The sequence below is a fragment of the Scomber japonicus genome, chromosome 20 (assembly GCF_027409825.1).
Source record: "Scomber japonicus isolate fScoJap1 chromosome 20, fScoJap1.pri, whole genome shotgun sequence".
Lineage (NCBI taxonomy): Eukaryota > Metazoa > Chordata > Actinopteri > Scombriformes > Scombridae > Scomber > Scomber japonicus.
The window spans coordinates 8,793,106-8,813,146 of NC_070597.1; the positions used below are offsets into that span (position 1 = coordinate 8,793,106).

Consider the following 20,041-nt stretch of genomic DNA (forward strand, 5'->3'; position numbering starts at 1 on the left):
AATTATTCTGAGCCGTTATTAATTCAGACTCATCCCTACCTAAACAACACACACATGCACACACACACACGCACACACGCACATACACACACCCACACACACACATTTACAACACATCACAAGTACACATGGACGCCAAAAATGGTCAAAGATGGTCAAAGCATGATGATGGAATGATGACTTGTTACTGAAGCGTGCATTGTAAACGGACCATCAACACAAGATGGCAAAGGTCAAATTATCTTCAGGACTAAAACCAATCAGTCAGTGGATCAACTATATATTCAGGATATACGATCTTTGAATCCACATCACGCCAGCAAGACGGGGTTAGGTGTTGTATAGCTCAGTGTACCACATAAAAAAACCTAGAATGGGAATCAGAGGGAGAGGATTGGATGGGAACTAGCAATAGGAACCAGTCACCTATCAGGCTAAAAACATTCAAAGCAGGCAGCCACAGGAACCTCACCAAATGCAGTGGAAGTGTATGTAGACCACCTGTCCCATATGAAAACACCAGCGCCTCCTATGGGTGAACAGAACAATGGGTTTTACAGTACATCACCATAACAGAATGATTAAAATGGCCCAGTAATGACGATGATAATACTATAAATATGTGTACATACGGTATGTAATGTAATGTTAAAAGCTAACAAATGGTACAAAAAAAAGATTGTGCAGTGCATTTTCAAAACGAAGTGTGATTTTAGGAGCTCATTGAGAAGGAAGTGGAAATATTTTTCTTTATTGTTCAAGTCAGTTTGAATTCCGTTCAAGCCATCTGCAGAATAATGACAATAATCCTCCACACATTCTCGTCACTGACCTGCTACCTTGCTGCAGGCTGGGCTAGAAACACTATTGTGTTCACGTCAAGTAACATTCCACGTGTCAAGTAAAAAGCAACGTGATCATTGAACACTCAGTGGGAAATGCTCATGGTCAACTAATTGCCATGAAAGCAAGCTGCCAATTGACCAGCTAGCCTGTGATTAATCACAGGGCCACAATAAACTATTGTACAGTTGACTTTGCCAAAATCATTGCTGGAACATTTCCCAAAGAGGCTGCTTGAAGTATGCATTAGGTGTATTACAAAATCCCTCATATTATCATGTTCTGTCTTCTTATATGAGAACATGGGTGCTGGCACGCACTCCAAGGATACGCTCCAGAGCACTGCTCTAATGCTGGATATTGCACATCACATATGTGATGCATATGTTGGTAGGCTCAGATTTCTTTCTGCCGGTTCATGTCGCCTTTGCCAAAACCCTTATGTAAAGGCTTTTCTTCTTTACTTGTGAGGAGAGTTTATAAATGTCCAAACATACAATGCTTGTGTTGAATTATAAGGGAAAGGTCTTTCATTTTTGATCCTCTTTGACTCTAACAAAGGAAAGCAACCCCCCTCCCCACACACACTTCCTTTTCCACAAATAAATCAAAGGCAGACTTTGTGCTCAAAAAAGTTTCCCTAAACATTCAGAAGTTGATCAGGATGTTCATACTTTCCTTTTTACTTTCTTTTCATATTGTTGTTTCTCTCAATAAGGGGAGTCAGATGAATCATTGGCTGTGTGTGTTTGTGTCCATTTAAAAAAAAGAAGTTACCCTGTTGTAAACACTTGAGGCCAGCTAGTGTTGAAAAGCATTCCCATCATGCCAGTGAGTTTAGCAACACAACAACACAATAACAAGATCCATTCACAGTGGACCAACAAGACATACTGAGCCACTTCAAGTGGTATTACCTCACTCTAAAAGAATTAACACTGCATTGGGAGATGAAACACCACTCACATCATGGTTGTGTGTGTGGTTTTGAGTGTGTGTGTGTGTGTGTGGTAGAAGGAAAGACTGTGTACAGACCAAGTGTTGATACAGTGAATTGTGTCCTACTCCTGCGCACCCCTGCTTGGCTGTGGAGTGCGCTCAACAGATGTTCTGACTCTTGAAATCATCTATATATAAGTATACACTTTGCCTCCTTTTGCTAACACTGGACTTAAACAGATATAACTCAAGGATCCAGCTGAGGAACCTACAGTGGAGATGGAGATGCTTGAAATTTTGCCTCTGGGGTAGCACGGCCAATGACACAGCTCCTTACTTCAACTCATTATAAGCTAATTACTAGAACTGAATGCTGTGAAAGAAAAAGAATTAAGGCATGAAATGCAGCATCGCACCTCAGCCTCCGGGGAACGACCATCATATTTATGCGAGGATATGTGTAAAACAGACACATACCAGCCTGCCAGTGTCAATTATTAACCATGTTTTCATCATTATGATGTTAAATTAGGCAGAAAGAGAGATTAAAAAATCGGTCCAATTAACAGGGGAAACCTCTTGACAGTAGTTTATTTTATAATCAGCATAATAAGTTTTCCTGTGTTCCTGTTTACAATTGCTGACAACTTAGGAGGGAAAACAATGTGAGAGATAGAAAAAAAGGAACATCAGACAATGGAAATATACTTCAAGTATAGGTAGATATTTCTTGCCCTGTTTGTTGGCGATAATTTGATCATTACTGGCAAATAAACGTGAACTTTGAACTTTGACCTTTGACCTCAGCCTGGTAAGAGTTCAGCTGAAAATACCATATGTCATCTCCTGTTCTTGTTTTTATCTGCATGTATGCCTTAATTTGATCCACAAAGCACTTTAGGATTAACCAAGTGTTAAAATGCTTTGTAAATAACATTAAATCATACCTTCCTATGGTTTATATGATGGTATGAGACTAGAACAGCAATCTCCTGACGAGCTAGGCCCCCATCCCCCCACAATTGATGCATACCCTAATACCACAGAGTGGGTCAGTCCTTTGTCCTCCAGTTATGGATTATTGCAGGAAAGAGGGGGATAATAGGGGGGCTGTCTTTGTCACTCTCATTGATGAAGTGAACACAGCGGGAGTCCCCAGAGATAAAGACAATAACAGTATATGTGGGTCTGGAGGGGGATTAAGAAGTCCTGTTCAAAGACAGGTTCACAGTTTGAACATTTTTGTGGGTTTGTTTCGCAGTTTCTGTGTAGAAGGAAGGAAGGAAAAATAGAAATGGGAGGATGTAGCTGGGTTTTTGGCACACTGTTGCTTGCGTCAAAGTGATGTTGTATTTTGTCACCATTAAAACAGGGATGTAGGCCTCCTAAGCAGCTCCTATCCCCTCTCACTACCACTAATGTATGTTGCATCATCAGAACAATTATAATCAAAAGGGATTTGAGTTTTTGTTTGGAATTAGTGCTGTCCCAGACTGGTGGACTATGATGACAATAGGCATGTACACCTATTATATTTCTCAACTAATTTTTTGGTCTTGGTTTAAGGGACTGTATGAGTTTGGGGCTACTTTTCATCTGATGTCATTCCTCCCCTCACCCACCATTGCCAATCTCTCTCCATTACCCTCTGTCTTAAGTTGATGCCATACAATTATTAAAAACAAAATCTAATTTATTCACGGTCATGACTTTGCCTTTATTGTAAGCTGTGACATCATACTTCAGGCCGGGCCAGTCAAAACAAAGCGGTGCGTTGTCACTAGAGACAATCCAAACACTACAGACGGTATTCTCGGTTGAGCCTCAGCCAAAAAAGCTACAGTAGTTAAAAAGACGGGGAGGGTGAGGGTGGAGAAAGAGAGAGTTAGACAGACAGAAGCTGAAAGAAAGCATGCAAGAAAAGAAAGCAGACATTTTCATTTCTCTCTCCCACAGAATGCCACTCTGCAGAGAGCATAATCTACTGTCTTATCTCTGACTCAGGGATGAGATCATCTGTCTTCGGCTGGTTTCAAACTTGTATGACACACAAAGACAACCTTGGTAAATGAGAAAGCCTGTATTATAAAGGAAGAAAAGTCAATGGGTCTCTACCTGCAGGGGAGTAGAGCAGTAATGGTGGCCTTGTTGCCTTGCCAAGTCAATGTTAGCTTGGCCCAAATCCCCTCTTGAGGAGAAGCACAATAGTCAACTTATACCTGCTGGTGGAGGCCCCAGGGATTAAAGAGGACAGACAGCACAATGTCATACTGATAGCTCAGAGTTATCTGCTCAATAAAACTTCAAAGAGCATTCCTGGATTTCTCTGAAGCACCATTGGGTGCTGATATGGTGGCTTGTCAGGGGTATGGCAGTGGAGCCCTGGGGTAATAGGCACAACTGTGTGTGTTTTAGCCCATTAAAGCAAAAGGCAGCCCCCTGAATGTGCAGTGTGGCATTGGGCAAGCGTTGTCATCTCAGACTGGGGGGGCAGTGACTGCCTTAGGTCTATGTTTGACAATGCACAAGTGCGAACGGTAGATATGTCAGACGGGTGATGAAATGTCGAAATGCTTCATTTGAGAGGATGTTATCGTGCTGCGAAAGGTCCTGTCTGTAGCAATTCATTGAGGAGAGATTTTCATTTGATCTGGAAATAGGACTTAGGTGGCGATAAGGCCAGGTGAAGAGAGACTTTTGCTTGTGGAATTCACACTGGGGACGTTTTTTAGGAGATATTCTGAGATAATTTGGGAAATGCCTAGAGTAAAGAATTTCTAGATGAAAGAAAACACTGAAGGGAGGCTGAAACCGAGGAGATTCAGGACCCCCCCCCCCCCCCCCCCCCTCCCGCCCCCCTCCCATTGCTTTCATCTGACTGTGATCAAAACCAGACTGTGGACCACAAGGCGTTTCACAGAGAGCTGGAGTAGGGGGTGACATAAACAAAAACTGAAAAACAAAACATATGCATATAAGACATCTGAGACAAAATGATTCAGGGCGAATAAAACCCTCAAAATGAAAAAGACAACTGTGAGGAAATCAGACACATGAGGGTGAGCGGCACGCAGACCGATCAATGGGAAGATAGAGACAGACGGATAGAAAGGCACAAGTCATTGATTAAACTCACTTACTGGGCAAAAGCAGTTTGGCTCGGCACATGGAAAAGGCCACGAGTCAAAGACATTCTAGCAATAGCTTTTAGTCTTTTATCAGTCTTTATATACAGCCAGTGGTTTTGACAATATCTGCTCCGACAGGAAATACTTAAAATATTCAAAAGATTTTAAAAACTGTAATTTTTGACTGCTTACAATTCATATAAAGCTAGGTTCTGCCACAGAGGAAGAGCCTGGGTAAAAAGCCAATACAGTATTCAATAGGTTTCCTCATGAGATGATTTATATATTGACTTGACTTACAGAAATCCAGTAGGAAAGTTGGATAGGCTGCCTGGCTAGAGCTGCAAATTCCAATACGTAACTAGCTCGAAAATACATTTTGCACAGAGTGTATCGGCACTCACCATCTTACATAACAAGTGCTGTGGCTGAGTGCAGTGGCCTGAATCTCAGGTGGATGTTTGCAGAGTGACATTCTCCACAGGTCACTGCCTTGTCTAAAAACTGCTTTGCCGCTAGTGTTCAGAGTCATTAATCTCTCATCTCTCCATGTGTATTACTGTAGCTATATCTTATGAGCTCTGCAGGCCAAACGCATTCAGGTGAATGACAGAGAAAGGACACCACATTATGAACTGACACAATAACACTGTACAGCCAACAATGCAAAGCCGAATTCCAGAGGTATTCAAGAAGATGACGGTGTGCACACATCGACAGGTACAAATATATAACAAATAGACAGTTTATGCAGACAAATAGTGAGCCTTTTACATTGAAAAAAAAACGTACAATATGGAGCATAAACTACAAATGTTGCTACTGCACCTGTGAGTCTGAGATTTCTGAAGGTTTCTCAGTCAGGCTGCTGCTCTCTGCAGGAATCAGATCATTGTATTTTGTGCTGACATCCTCGTCTGAGTAGTGGAGACTGCCTGGGCTGGGCCTGGGAGGAGACCTGGGTAAAGGATAAAGGCAAACACTCAGATTCATTCAGATAGTTCTTGTCATTCACTGCAGATTTTTTTTAAACCATGCATCATTCAGGCATTTCATAACTCTTCAAAATCTCCTATTTTATTTTCATAGATTAGTAATAATATCATTAACATAATTCCTGACATTTGGGGAGGTTAAACAAACTGTCAGGTCATCCAGATTTATTTAGAAGAAAATGTTTACCCAACTGTTTGTTAGAAACATCCATCACTGTCTAAGATTAACTTCTTATTTCAGTGTTAACCTACCATAGTGGTGCATGCACAGTTTCCTTCTGCAATAAGGGGATTATATTTATTACAGCATTTTAAGAGAAGTCGTTTTTTCAGTTTTAGCTTCAAATAAAGTAGTTTTGATAATCTGGATGAACTGTTGAGCTGGCTAAATGTGTGGAGCGTCCTTGTGACCCAGTGGTCAAGGATGCCCATATAATCACAACATCCTCTATTCAGTTCCAATAGTGGATGTTTGTTGTATGCTATACATCTCTCTCTCTCTCTCTCTCTCTCTCTCTCTCTCTCTCCCTCTCTCTCTCTGTGTGTCTCTCTCTCCTCCATCTCTTGTTTATTGCCTGTCTTATCTTCTAACTACGAATGTTTATTTTCCCATTGTGTACCCAGATCTCAGCAGTCACTTTTGTGAATACAATTAACATTAGAAACAATGACCAAAACAAATCACCAGCTCGTGTTGTCATAATTATCCTTTTCAAATCACTTGACCTTCTGTATTTAATCAAGAAAACAAGCACATTTTAATAAACAGGAAAACCATACAATAACTCCAGGCATTTCTCAATTATCCCTAATATCCGAGACACAAAAGTGAACACTTCCTTTGAAGTTCACATGTATCACTGTCTGTCTGTGCAGCTTGATGAGAATCATGGGACACTCATGAGATGGTTGCCTACAGTCAGTGTCTCCTGGAATGAATAATTCCCCCTGATTCAGTCCTCACTGTGGGCTGTGGAATGTCAAACCACTGGGCCCTTGTGACTAAATTATAAACTGAACTCTTGCGGCGCTCATGGGGTCATCAAACAAATGGCAGCCTCAGGCTTTGCTCTCTGGCAAATGTTATCACAGCCCACATGAATGATTGCATGGATTAAACTGCCAGTGGCATGCTGCCGTGATCAAATATACCATTCAGGTGTACATTTAAAGAGTGCAAGTGATGGAACTGAGCAAAGGGAGGGTATTTGAAAGCACTGTGAAGTGAGAATAAGGTCAAAGCGAAGTGTTGAATGAAGCTGAAAGCTAAAAAGAGAAAGGCTAGAGAAAGATGAAATACTGGAAAACCATTTCCTAAAATGGTGCTCCCTAGTCAGGGGTTCTTTAAGTAAATATGAGAGGAAGAAAAGCTCTTGTGCCTAAGCTCCTCCGTACTTTCCACTGTCCTGCTAAACAAACACCCATCTGTTTCTGCTGATTGGTGCTGGTTTGGCTGAGACTACTGGGACATACTGACTCCTGTTGACTTTCCAGTCCACAGTATCGGCCGCCAGTCGCTGCCAACGGAGCTGCCGCAGCACACACAGCCGCTTTACACGTCAAAACCACATTTGCATAAGCATTTTCCAAATAAATATATTTTGAAAGCATCTCAAAAATGTTCCAACAGTTTTCACAGGGGTGGTATTTTGAGTATGGTGTGGACAAAATGGAATAACTCCACAGGGAAATCACAAAGCAAGCTGTAATTAAATTACACTTGATGAGTTATATTAAACTAGATTAAAGCTAATTCACTTAAGAGCCATTGATGTACAATATACTACAGTTTGGCTAATTGTGTGATATCCAGACTCTCTCATTTTTATGTGCATGCTTGAGGATGTTTAAAAGAGCTCAAGTGTCTCAGTCTGTTGCCGATGTTTTATCTGACTTTGCTTAAATGTTCTCCTTTTGTGATCAACAATGGCAGACTCTGATGAGAGATGCAGTACAGTCACTACTAAGGATACAACTCTCATGTAACAGATGAGGTTTTTCTATGCTTTTTTTCTGCCAGGTTTTTAACTAGCAGTAAATCGTACAGCAGCAGAGCTTTAATGGATTATTGAAAACTCACGTAGCGGTAAACAACATCATATTAGATTAAAACATTACAGCTGCAATGAATTATTATTCCAAATTTGTGTTAATCTCTTATGTCATATTTCATGAATCAGATATAAAATGCCCCCCCCCCCAAAAAAAAAATTGCTAAAAGTAATTAGCATAACCATTATAAGGATTTCCCAGAGCCCAAGGTGGTGTTGGAAAAGATATCCGCTCTACAATGATATAATGTATTTTGTAATATTTGATATGACAGTTGTAATAAAAACGGACACATACACTAAAACAACAGCTTCACACTGTTATAGATACAGATGATGTGCATAAATATGTGGATATAAGTACATTATCTCTCCTGCCTATCCTGATGGATTCATTTAAATGCTGGGCTTCACTGTATTTTTCTTTTTTTATGTAACTTTTCTTGTGCTACTCTATTAACAATTATTTTCTTATAATGATTAAAGTTTGCACTGCTACCCCTAGACTGTGAAAACATGATGAATTGGGGGGTTATGATCACAGTAATGGCATATTTAATGGAGTAAATTAATGATCATAAAGCATAAAAAAGTTTGACATATTTTAAATAGCTCTTGAGTCATTTGCTTTTGCTTAATCAATTGATTCATTGGATAAATTGTTTAAACACAGTATTTTTCAAGCTGAGTGAAAAGTGTCATATTTTTTTAAAACTGCAAAAAACTCAATTTCAAATGGAGATCCAATTCTTCTATAATACACAGTCCAAGCTCAGAAAAACTCACAACAAAGTCTTCATCACAACTCTGAAGTACTATGTCCACTTACACACAAGAGGACCCTGCACCATAACCTTTACCAACCTGCATTCCTCAGCAGTCCTTGCATTGAGCCCCCTTTATAACACAGCCGAACAAAGAGCTAGAGCCAATGTGAAGAAATGCTATTGTGAGCCCTCAGGGACATTATGATAAACTGCCTGTTTAAAAACATTGAGGAAGCTCAGCCCACTTTCACCCCTTCTCCTTGACTCTCATACACTGTTGAGTGAGGCGTAAATTATTTATCAGCACTCTCACTCGGATAGAGAAGGGTCTATTTAATCCTCTCGCAGCAAAATTCAGTCAGCGGTACACCGACTAAGAAATGAGAACCAGGGGGTGAAATCAAATCTGCCCCCGGTCTTTACTCATTACCAGGCTCTCCTTTTGCTACAATTGCCTGTAGGGACTCATTAACATGTCTGAAGTGTTCGAGAGCTTTGTCACTCAAGAGTGTTTAAAACCATGTTAATCTACACTGCATTACTTCACCAAGACCTCCTTAAACCCCAAACCAGTGTGTCACAGTGGGTTTCAAACCAGGGAAGTGTTACAATGCTACAAAGACACGCGGTAATGATGCTTTTAATCTCTCCCTCTTTGTCATTACAGCAGTGAAACATTGATCTTCTGGATGTAAGACCTCAGCCTCAAAAAATGCAGTTGGTCTTCTTTGAGTGAAGTTTAAATGCTGCCAGAGTGGATTTAGACTCAGGAGTATATTATTCCTAAATTGTTTATTTTCTTAACAGAGCCAGTTATGTGCAGTGGAACAGATAGTTAAACTGTTTCAGCAAAAGCAAAGATTCAAAAGCAGTTTTCTTCAATCATTGCAAATAATTATTTGCATTAGCTTTAACCTCCTTGCAGTGCTATACTATATTGACAGTTTAAGTAGTGACACATTAAGTTCTCAGTCACTAAAAGAGAACTGCATTGACTTTCTCATGATGGTGATTGAATCTAGTGAGTGAGTGCGTTTACCCCCTTTGTGTTAATCTCTGGACAAATGATCTCCACACGGAGAAAATCTCTATCCAAAATCAACCGTAAATGGCATTTGCTGTTTGACACAGCTTGGAATTAGAACAAATACAGTGGGATTAAGGAAGTGTTTGATTTCTGATCCTGGTATAAGACAGAGGACTTTATCCGTTCTTTGGTATTCTGAGAGCAGAGATCAAGATGTGGCATTAATCTATAATCGGACGCTCAGGTGTTGGGATTTCGGTTCCCCTGCTATGGGCTGAGTTCAAAGAGTGCTGATTCTCAAAGTACATCTGTGCATTCTTTTCCTCCCAGGCTCTCCCTTCAAGCCAGGCAAAGACATAATAGGAAGCTGCCTGGAAGCTCCTCAAAGACCTGGGCCTTCTTTGATCTGTCCTCAAGGTCACACTCACATGCACACAAACAAATGCACACACCCAATCAAATCTCTCACCTATTCTTATACAAATACATGTATATTGTATTATATGTACTCTTCACAACATGGAAGTGCAGACCCATGCACGCACAGAGGAGGCTAATTCATTTAAGGGAGTGCACCTGTCACTTAATGATATGATATCCATGTGAAATACAGTCAACTGTCCTCAACAGCATTACAGCATTGACCTAATGCAAAGTATACCTCCTGACTCAGTCTCTACGGGGTTCTCAGCCCAGGTGTCAGTCAGAGTGATTGGTTTTAAACAAGGTCATGTACTCAGCATGCTGCACGTGTTACAGCTGGGGACTCACTAAAATACAAAAGCTCATTAAAAGAAAATCAGCAATTAGTCTGTTTATATGCTGCTTTTAAAAAGCAGGGAGAGAGCAAATTCAAGTTATCAGGGGGAGAGTAATTTGATTGAATTTCCATTTTTAAATTAATTCTCATCTAGTTCAAACATCATCTGCACTTTACAATTTCTGGTTTGAATAAGCTATGAGCACATGGATCACTGACCTGGTGTAGACACCGTTCTTCCGGCAGAAAGAGTTTTTCACAGACAGTCGTCGATTGTTGAGCTCCAGAGCGGGGAAACGGCCTTCATCCAGACTGACCATGTCTCCGTGGGTAAGGGCGTTACAGTTGGAGTTGTTACCTGGACACACGTATAAAGACACTGTGTGACCACAGGCCAGACAGACAGGCAAGTTAGTGTCTGGGAGGGTGAATGGAACTGATCAATGGTTTGATCAGTGAGTGAGTGAGTGAGTGAAGGTTTGAATTAAAAGGGATGAAAAACAGACAAGTGAATGAATAGAAATGTTGCTATATAAGCGTGTATGGGTGCACCATTTAAAGAAGAAGTGAATGAGTGAATCATTTTTAGGCTGTTGTTATAGAGATGGTATATCTCAAGATCTTGAGGACAAGTCCAAGTCTGCTGCATAATGTTTCAGGTCCTTAAACGCTGACTATTTAAATAGCATGGCATCTGAACATGTTCCATTTACAGCTGTATTAATAGTGCTTATTACATGGCTTTAATACACATGCCTAATAAACATTCAAGGTCTGTGTTAATGTCTGCCTGTTGCTGTCCTATTTATTTTCCTTGACTTTTAGCATGTCAAAGCTAAGTCAAATTAATTCTACAGGGAATCAAGTCGACTCTTAACTCCTCATTTTCATGACCTTAATCTTACTTGAGAGTCACTCTTGTCAATAAGACAAATGAGTGTGACAGAAATAAAACAAACAATATGAGTCTGAAACAATCAGGACTGTTAAAGATATTGAAAGATAAAGGTCCATAGATATGATTGATGGATGGCCATGGAAAAGTTTACATTATAGGTCTAATACAGAGGACATGAATGCATGAGTGCAAATGATTAATCTGTATGAAAACTTCACCTACAGATTACACTGGAATATGATAAATGAGGTTGCCTCTCTGTGCAAACACTGTCTGAGGATCACGCATGAATGGGCAATAACACAACTGTTTGCCTCGACTCCAAGTGTCCCTCGGGACTGATCAAACAGCTAACACTGTAAACTGACAGTGACAGACTTGCCATACTTGCCCTATACTAGATTAATGTTTTGAGGGGTTGCTGTATGCCATGTTATAGGTTAAAAACACTTTCAGCCATCCGAAGACTTATGGGGGACCACAGTGAGGCCTGGACCTCCGTGGTTGCTCCAGGGCTACTTGAGGTCAATTGGTGGTTACGCAAACACACAGAAGAAGAAAAAGCACTGGGTAGGTCCAGCGGCCTAGGCCAGATTCCTAGAGGGGGATATGGAGGCTTTGAGAGTGTCTTTGTGTTGGAGTGAGAAGGAACCTCTTGTTTTTCCTCTGTCAGTCAGAAAGATGGGCAGTGACCCACAGGGACCCCCTACCCTCCCCTGCCTGGCAGCTAAACAGACATGGCAGAATTGCTGAGCTGAGGGAAATACCCGCTGATGTCAGAGCTGCACTGAATGGACAAGTATGGCCCCGACCCCTGCTTCACTATGTCTCTCCTTCGCTGCCTTTTTGTTCCCTTGCAGTCAATTATCGGATTCATTCCAAATCAAATCAAACTCAAGATAACTTTCTTTTGTTTTTTACAATTTTTATATTACCCTCTTCCACTGCCCAGTATTTCAAAAACTGCAAATCATCAAATCCCCTGATAATCTGTTACTCTTTTACAAGAAAAAGTCAAGTCATCAGATTCTTGGCCTTCCATGTCACTGGGTTAGAAGCAGTGGTAAAAGACTTCAATTTAAGTTAAACGCTTCATTTAATTGTGCAATTGTGCGCACTCACCTGATTCAGACTTCTTGGCATACTTCTTGCTCTGTCCCCTGATAATGAGGATGAAAACCAGCAGCAGGATGAAGATGAGCCCCACCAGAGCCACCACAACCAGGAACCACCACTCCTCATAGAAAGGCGCCACTTTTTGGGCTGGATAAATTACAAAGAAATAGAAATTTATTTTCATCAGACTCAACTGGCCACAGTTCGGGAATTTAACTTAGCCTGTATATTATCATAATTCTGATTTATATTTAAATAAAATATATGAAAGCTCACCAGATATAGATGGAGAGGGTAGACTTGGAGAGCCATAGCCGTAATCATTCACTCCTATTACCCGGAAGTCGTAACTGACTCCTTGCTTCAGAATATCCATGTTGAATGTGTGCGATGTCACTTCTTTAGGAATGTCCTTGATTAGGATATCCCACAATCCCTCATCTGTAATGGAGTAAAGGTTATAATTTGGGTGAGAGGAGAATATGAAACTTGTAAAACATTAGAACAATATCAATATGTCATTGTTAACAGGTTTGTTTGTTTGCTTGATGTGCTCCGGTCTAGCTGGCAGCACCCGGGGTAATTCATAATTCTTGTAAATATTACACAATCCATCAATTTCACTGCTCTCGTAAAATTTGCAGCAACCAAATCTACATCATAAATAGTGGTGCAGCCATATTTCAAATGAAGAAATGTTTGATGGTTTGCTGCTTGCACTGGATATCCTGCCAGGGACCATTTATTACACATTGCTGCTTGTAAACATCAATGTAAGTTTGACTCTTTTATTGGGGGACACAAACATAAACAAGCTCCAGAGTTCATCTGTCATGCTGCTGAACTTTGGCGAAAGTTAGAAAAGCTGATGTAATTCAGCTCTTAGACAAAAAACAAGTCATCAAGTAATATGATACTGCTGAGATTTATGGCCCTTGGCATATGGATAAGAGAAGATGAGAAGGCAGGGGGGTTGTGAGGTATGTTTAACCATCTTTAACGTCCCCCCGAGCATTAAACCTAGGCTATACATTATCATCAAAAGTGTTGCTAACTCTTCTTAAAATCTAGAACTCGGTAACCCCCACAATTTTCACTCAAATTTGGTGAAACGCAGCCCTTCCTGTGAGTCAACTACCATCAATCACTCTCTTAACCCTGCCAAGGACTGTCAATCACAACTGCAACCGGATGCCAATTGTCTCAACTGCAGCACCACGATCAATAACCCATTAAAATACCAGTGACACAGACTGTGGGGTAGCAGATGTTGACACTTTACACCACCTTCCTTAATCAAACTATCAAGAAGGCTAACATATGGCTAAGTTTACAAATTCACGCGGGAGAGTGCAGCTGAAACACCCACCTGAAGGCCTGGCTTCGATAACGTAACGTGTGATGGGGGCACGTCCTGGGTCCCCGCTGGTCCAGTGGATGGTCAGGGCCGCACCATAGCGTGTGATAAAAGGCTCTCCAGGGGGGCCCGGGGCACCTAAAGAACAGTAATAAAGTATTTAAGTGAAGCATTTAAAATCACAAATCAAAAACATCTGAATTTTCATTTTAAAAAACATCACTTCCACTACCTTCTCCCGGGCCAGTGGTGATGTTAGCCTCCACCTCGGGCCCGTAGATGAAGGTCTTGGCCCGGATGCGGAAGTTGTAAGTGATGCCATCGACCAAATCTTTGAGCTTCAACCAGAGGGGTCCGCTTCCCTTCACGTCCACCATCACTGTCTTACTGACGCCTGGGGGGGAGGGGGAGTGAAGACAGTCGGCACAGGCCACTGAGGACTCTAGACAAACACACCACATTTAGAGCAGGTCTTACACAGGCCAAGCAAGGTGGGAGCACACTCAACACAGGCGAACACACAGACACGCACATGTAGTAATGGAATTAGTAGAGAGACAAATGTTGGCATTTTGGCATTGTAGTCATGTATTATTTGTGATGATAGTACAAGATAGCGTCAGAAAGGAGTAGAGTGACATATGAGCTGCTTAGGTTGATGGTTAGCTTATAGCTCAAGAAAAATGCACCCCACAAGACAGATTCCAACAAGTTAAAGTGATCTAAATACATCAGCAATTCTACACCCGTTTGAATTTATTACCCCAAAAAGATCTTGTAGTGTGCATAAAAAGCTTTTATGAAGCCAGCAAAGGAAATGTGTTACGGGTAAGAATGAGAGGTTTACCATCTACAGGTGTGCAGGGTTCATAGATCAGACGGTAACCCTCGATGATGCCATTAGGAAAGGTGGGCTCGCCCCAGGACACGTTGACCGAGGTGGTGGTCAGCTCACTGAAGTGGATGAAGCTGGGAGCACTGGGAGCTGAAATGAAGAAGGGTAAGGGTCAATATAGGTGGTATGCATATATGTTTATTTCAGCTGCTTGGAAGGTTTTCCAATGACAAAGTGGAGGTAACAGTGGATGCATGTGTGTGTGTGGGAAGCCAGGTAAACTAAAATGTATATGTGGGAGAGAGATAGATAGAGAGAGAGAGAGAGAGAGAGAGAGAGAGAGAGAGAGAGAGAGAGAGAGAGAGAGAGAGAGAGAGAGAGAGAGAGAGAGAGAGAGAGAGAGAGAGAGAGAGAGAGATTGAGTGAGAACTACAAAACAATCATATGACAAGTAAGGGTTAATTGTATTAGCCTACATAATAGTATCCAAATACTCTGCGTGTGTTTTAAAAATTGTAGAAGCTATTACTTTTCTTTCCTTTATTTTTGGTCCATGTCAGTATAGCATACATCTGCAGCTCTAAACTGCTGCTGTTGTAACTTTTATTTATGCAGGTCCATTGTTGGCGCTGCAGTTCTGCAAACTGGATGACATTGGTTGAGCCTGGCTTTGCTGCTTTGCATGAATGAATGTGTGCGTCCTTGTTCACTAGCTGAAATGCTTTGATTAGGTCAACACCCCATTTTTTTCCTATACCATATTAAAAGGCTTAGACATCACTCTAAAATACTATCTTGACCCAGGTCATGTTAATTCACAGCCACAATGACCAGCCTCCGGGCTTTATTACAGTTGGTTGAACTTGTGACACGGCTGTGCTCAAAACATACTCTGCCCTGTTGTCTTTAAACTTGTCGAGCAGGAATTGAAATGCTTGCAAAACAAAAAGCCCCTTTGTCTACTAAAAAGATAGGATAACTATCTCCACAGTGCTCCTCCCTCCTCCCTCTTCCATCTTGTCATCTGCTTCCTCCTCTCATGACAGTGACCCATAACGGAAAAGTTCATCTCTTCCTTTCCTCCTTCCTGTCTGACATAAATTATTAAAATACATAAAATTGTTTAAAAAAAACTTCTTTACATAGAGGTTCACGTGATAAATAAATAATTAGTGGGAATGTTATTTAGATGTAACATGTCTGTAGTGAGAACGCTTGCTCCAAGAAGTTTCACACCGTCTACTTTTCAGACAAAACAGCAGATTCAGGGAATGACTTCAGAGTGGGGTTGCTGATTAGAAACGTCTGCTCAGTGTGTGGTTCCGCTAACATCGTTTGGCATGCTGACAGCAACTATTAGCATCATCCTCACATCAAATTATTTCCTCATGGTTGACTCATCCACTTTTAGAAAACTCTCTGGGTTCCCCAAACTAACATCCGCACCACAAGCACATAAATATGACAAACGAATGAACATCTCTTTGCATGCTCTAATTAATCTGCTTTGGTCATGTTGTGCTTTTACCTCATTCAGTCTTAAGCTTGTCTTCTTTTTCTCAGTACCTCTCCATCAAGTGTTCATTCATTACATTAGGAATAGTTGCATTCAGTCATGTTTTTATAGTGAGTAAATCAAGTGAAAATGCATTGGTATCCAGTTTGAAATCTACCTGCTTGCTGAGTGCGTCCCCTGGTTGGGGGGCTGCGGGGTCCGTCCCCAGCAGCATTGAATGGCGCTACACTAATCATGTACGTGGTATAACCAGTCAGGTTCTTCAGCTTCACCCCTCCCTCAGGCATGAACAGAGTACGCAGCCGTTCTGTCTCATTCTTACGCTGGAACTCCCAGAAGTAAACCTACAAGGAATAAGAAAGGCATAAATACATATTAATGTGTGTCTACAGAAGTTGCTCAGGGAATATATAACTTCTGCTACTATAACACTCAATCACATTTCAAATACCCTTAATGATAGAAACACGGTTTCATATTATTTCCTGTAAATGTTTGTGGTTTTCTTTACCAAACCTTTAATTGTAAGCCCCTCTGGGTAAAATTGTGCATCCAGTGGAATTTAACATCAAATAGTGGTAATCTCTCATGAATCACAAACACATTTAAATATTTATATAATGATGAAAACAGAACACACTATTGTTGTGTTATTAAAAGGTGATTTTCAATAATGCAACGATATTAATATATTAATATAAAACATTTTGCTCCTGGGCCTATAATGACAGTCAGTGTTTGCTGAAGAGATTTCATGTGATTCTGACCTTGTAGCCCTGGATATCTCCATTCTGAGCGTCTACAGGAGGAGGTTCCCACGTTACATCCAGCTGGGTGGCTGTTGAGGACTGAATGACCACATTCTGGGGTGGGGCTGTGGGCACTGTCAAAAGCCATCACATAGATTAAGCATATAATTAAAGTCAAGGACATTTTTCTGCATGATATGCATTTATTGTAGTTTCCTCTCTCACTTCAGCTTAAAGCAGAAAACTTGCAAAGAAAAGCTGCAAGATTTAAGGAGGACAAATTGCGCTTGAAATCTTAGCATGCTTTCAAAGGAGTTCAATACAAACATTGCCAAGAGCAGCTGCTGCATGGAAAAACCTAATGTACTTGCTTTGAAGATGGTCAAATCATTTTGCATTTGAGACGGTGTTGATAGAAATGATGGGAAAAGCACTGTGGTTAAATGGAACACGCATACATACCTGCTTCTCCCACAAACACCTCATGCGGAGGGCTGGTTGGCCCCTCGCCCACAGCGTTGTACACACTCATACGAATTTCATAGCGCTTGTGTTTACTCAGCTCTGCAGTAGAAGTAAACAATCAGAAACAAAGAGTCAGAATTTGTTCTTAACATCAAATTAATAACTACACTTCTACATTTTTTATTTTCTAAATTAGAATATCCAGTTCCCTCTCCACAGTGGTTCTTGTAATTACCTCACTGTTAGCCAATGAGGAGGTCAGCTGACCTACCGCCCCCTATCTCAGGCACTGAAATAATTAGCACACTAACAAGGACATGATCCCTCACTGAACACTGCTATTGAGAATTAAACACTATTTTTTCTGGTGTGATGGGTAATAATTTTGCCCTAAATGGGAATTTCTACTTCAATTACAAATTACACATTGTAACTTACACATGGAGATTGTAATTATGAGGTTGTTGCATGCTGTAGTGTGGGAGGTACAGGAGAAATATGTGACCATCTGCTTCCGTAGTGCTTTATCCAAATAAACTGTCAGGAGCAAACTAAAGAGTATGTTGAACGATGTGGGTTTGTGTACTTGATGTCCAAGATTCTGTGTGTACATGAGCGCCTGTATTGGCTAAAGTAGAAGTGTTTATACTAACACGATGTAAAATTTGAGTTAATCTACTCCATATTCTGCTTTCCTGTATCACTATTCAAAGCAGCGGGGCACTTGAGACATATGAAATTAGTTTAAGGATTGGATGATTGTGTGTGTGTGTGTGTGTGTGTGTGTGTTTGTGTGTGAGACATAACACAACTTACTGTTCAGCTCATACTGGCTCAAAGTAGGATCACTCAGATTCCGGATGCTGTATGGGGCTATAGAGGAGAGGCAGACAGAAAAAGTGATTTAAAAAAAAGAAGAAAGAAGCACATTTAGAGGGAGGTGATGGAGAGACAATCATATTAATGTCCAAAGTCTAATATTTTCGTTGTTGAAAAGGGTATCACTATTGTCATTAGATCCACTATGGTCATAAAACCCACACAATCACAGTGATCATAGCTCTCAGTGAGCCCCAGAATGACTCAGCGAGAGTAAAATTATAGGCTAAGTTACAAAGAGCAGTAGAAACAGAGTGGCTCCTGAGTAAACCTAATAATAGCCTGCAGTTGATAGCTACTGATCACAAGATGAAATGTTTTGCTGTGAAGTGTCAAGACCAGCGGGGAGGTCTTTGGAGCAGAATAGGCCTGTGTGAAAACTGTCCTCCGATGGAAATAATAGTGCTGCTGACACATAAAGACTACACAGCCATATCGGAGTCTCACAATTGTATCAATGTGTGACTGAAGTAGAGCCAGTGCAGAAAATTGCACCTTGCACTTTTTTTCTAAATACACCACTGTGGTATGATTGGTTAATTTCTTTAAGTGCAACATTTGAAATCCCTGACAGTACAATACTGACACTTCTTCCAAATGTTAAAATGGCACTGCATAATGTATGTGTGTAAAGAGAACCCAACTGAGTAGCTGGTAAAATAATACAACTGCAGTATTCCTCACCAGTAAGCTCAGCCCAGGTTGACATACTGTTGATGGTATGAACAGAGTAACTACGGAGACGGTCATACAGCAGCTCCCGGTATCGGATCCGAAATCCCAGTAAAATTCCATTTATCTTCTCTTCAGAGGGAGGCTATTAGAGAAAAGATAAGGAGTTCAGGTCTAGTGTGGTAGATCTATGCAGAGTTGACAGAAACAATTAGCTTAAAATACCAATAAATACCATAAGCCAGCTTTTCAGTTTTAATAAGGAACACATTAATTGCTAATGTAGTTTCAATTGAACTTTTATGTTTGTTCACTATAATGTTCCACTTCATCATCATCGACCTTGTGTTCTGTCTGGAACTGGAGAGACTTACAGTAATTGAGACACACAGTCTCTTATACTGAGCTCATCCACAGGTGAGTCACATGGAGAAATCCCCCATGGTTGAACATGAGAGAGCAGGCCCAGAGGGTAGAAGCAGAGAGAGTGAACAAGTACCTCTCTATCCTTATAAACTCTACAAGTGTTCTCCATAAAAGTAAAATTGTGGCTTGGAGCCTCCTGTTTTCCCCTTTATGACCTGTTAATTCAGGTGTGAGTGTGGGAGAGAGTGTTTTTATTAGACACAGGAAGAGTGGAGGGAGTGTGTTAAAGTGTGTAGCATCTAGCCTGTAAGTATAGGCCTACCCTCTATACTGTCATGGTCTCTCATTAGAGGCCACTTTTCTCAGACAGATTTAGCTAACAATGAAATATAAAAAAGCACTTATACTGTCTTTTCTTACCTGCCAGCGAATCAGCACTGATGTTGTTGTGTGTGGCGTGACGGAGAGAATAGCGGGTGGTTCGTCGGGTGCTGAGACAATAAAAGTGAGATAAATTAGCCAAATGGACCTGAAAATGTGCACAATTCAAGACACTAAATCTATCCATGTGCAGTGGCATTCATGGGGCATAAAGACACAATAGATAAAACAAAAAAGCCATTGACAGATGAGTCAAAAATAGTACTTAGAAAAAACACTGAGCAGTTTTTGCCAAGG

At 40.9% G+C, this 20,041-nt stretch overlaps 1 protein-coding gene across 1 annotated transcript in view; it reads right to left on the reverse strand.

Moving 5' to 3' along the window:
• Positions 1–20,041, reverse strand: part of sdk2b (sidekick cell adhesion molecule 2b) — a 74,918-nt gene that overhangs the window by 548 nt on the left and 54,329 nt on the right. Inside the window, exons 31-43 of the mRNA XM_053341153.1 lie at positions 19,784–19,854; positions 19,010–19,142; positions 18,263–18,319; positions 17,444–17,545; positions 17,000–17,115; positions 16,390–16,576; positions 14,729–14,866; positions 14,114–14,275; positions 13,894–14,019; positions 12,801–12,965; positions 12,531–12,671; positions 10,730–10,868; positions 5,739–5,868 (exon numbers count right to left, since the gene is read on the reverse strand). Coding sequence (XP_053197128.1) covers positions 5,739–5,868; positions 10,730–10,868; positions 12,531–12,671; positions 12,801–12,965; positions 13,894–14,019; positions 14,114–14,275; positions 14,729–14,866; positions 16,390–16,576; positions 17,000–17,115; positions 17,444–17,545; positions 18,263–18,319; positions 19,010–19,142; positions 19,784–19,854 — 1,667 coding nt within the window. The remainder of the gene's footprint in view (positions 1–5,738; positions 5,869–10,729; positions 10,869–12,530; positions 12,672–12,800; positions 12,966–13,893; positions 14,020–14,113; positions 14,276–14,728; positions 14,867–16,389; positions 16,577–16,999; positions 17,116–17,443; positions 17,546–18,262; positions 18,320–19,009; positions 19,143–19,783; positions 19,855–20,041) is intronic.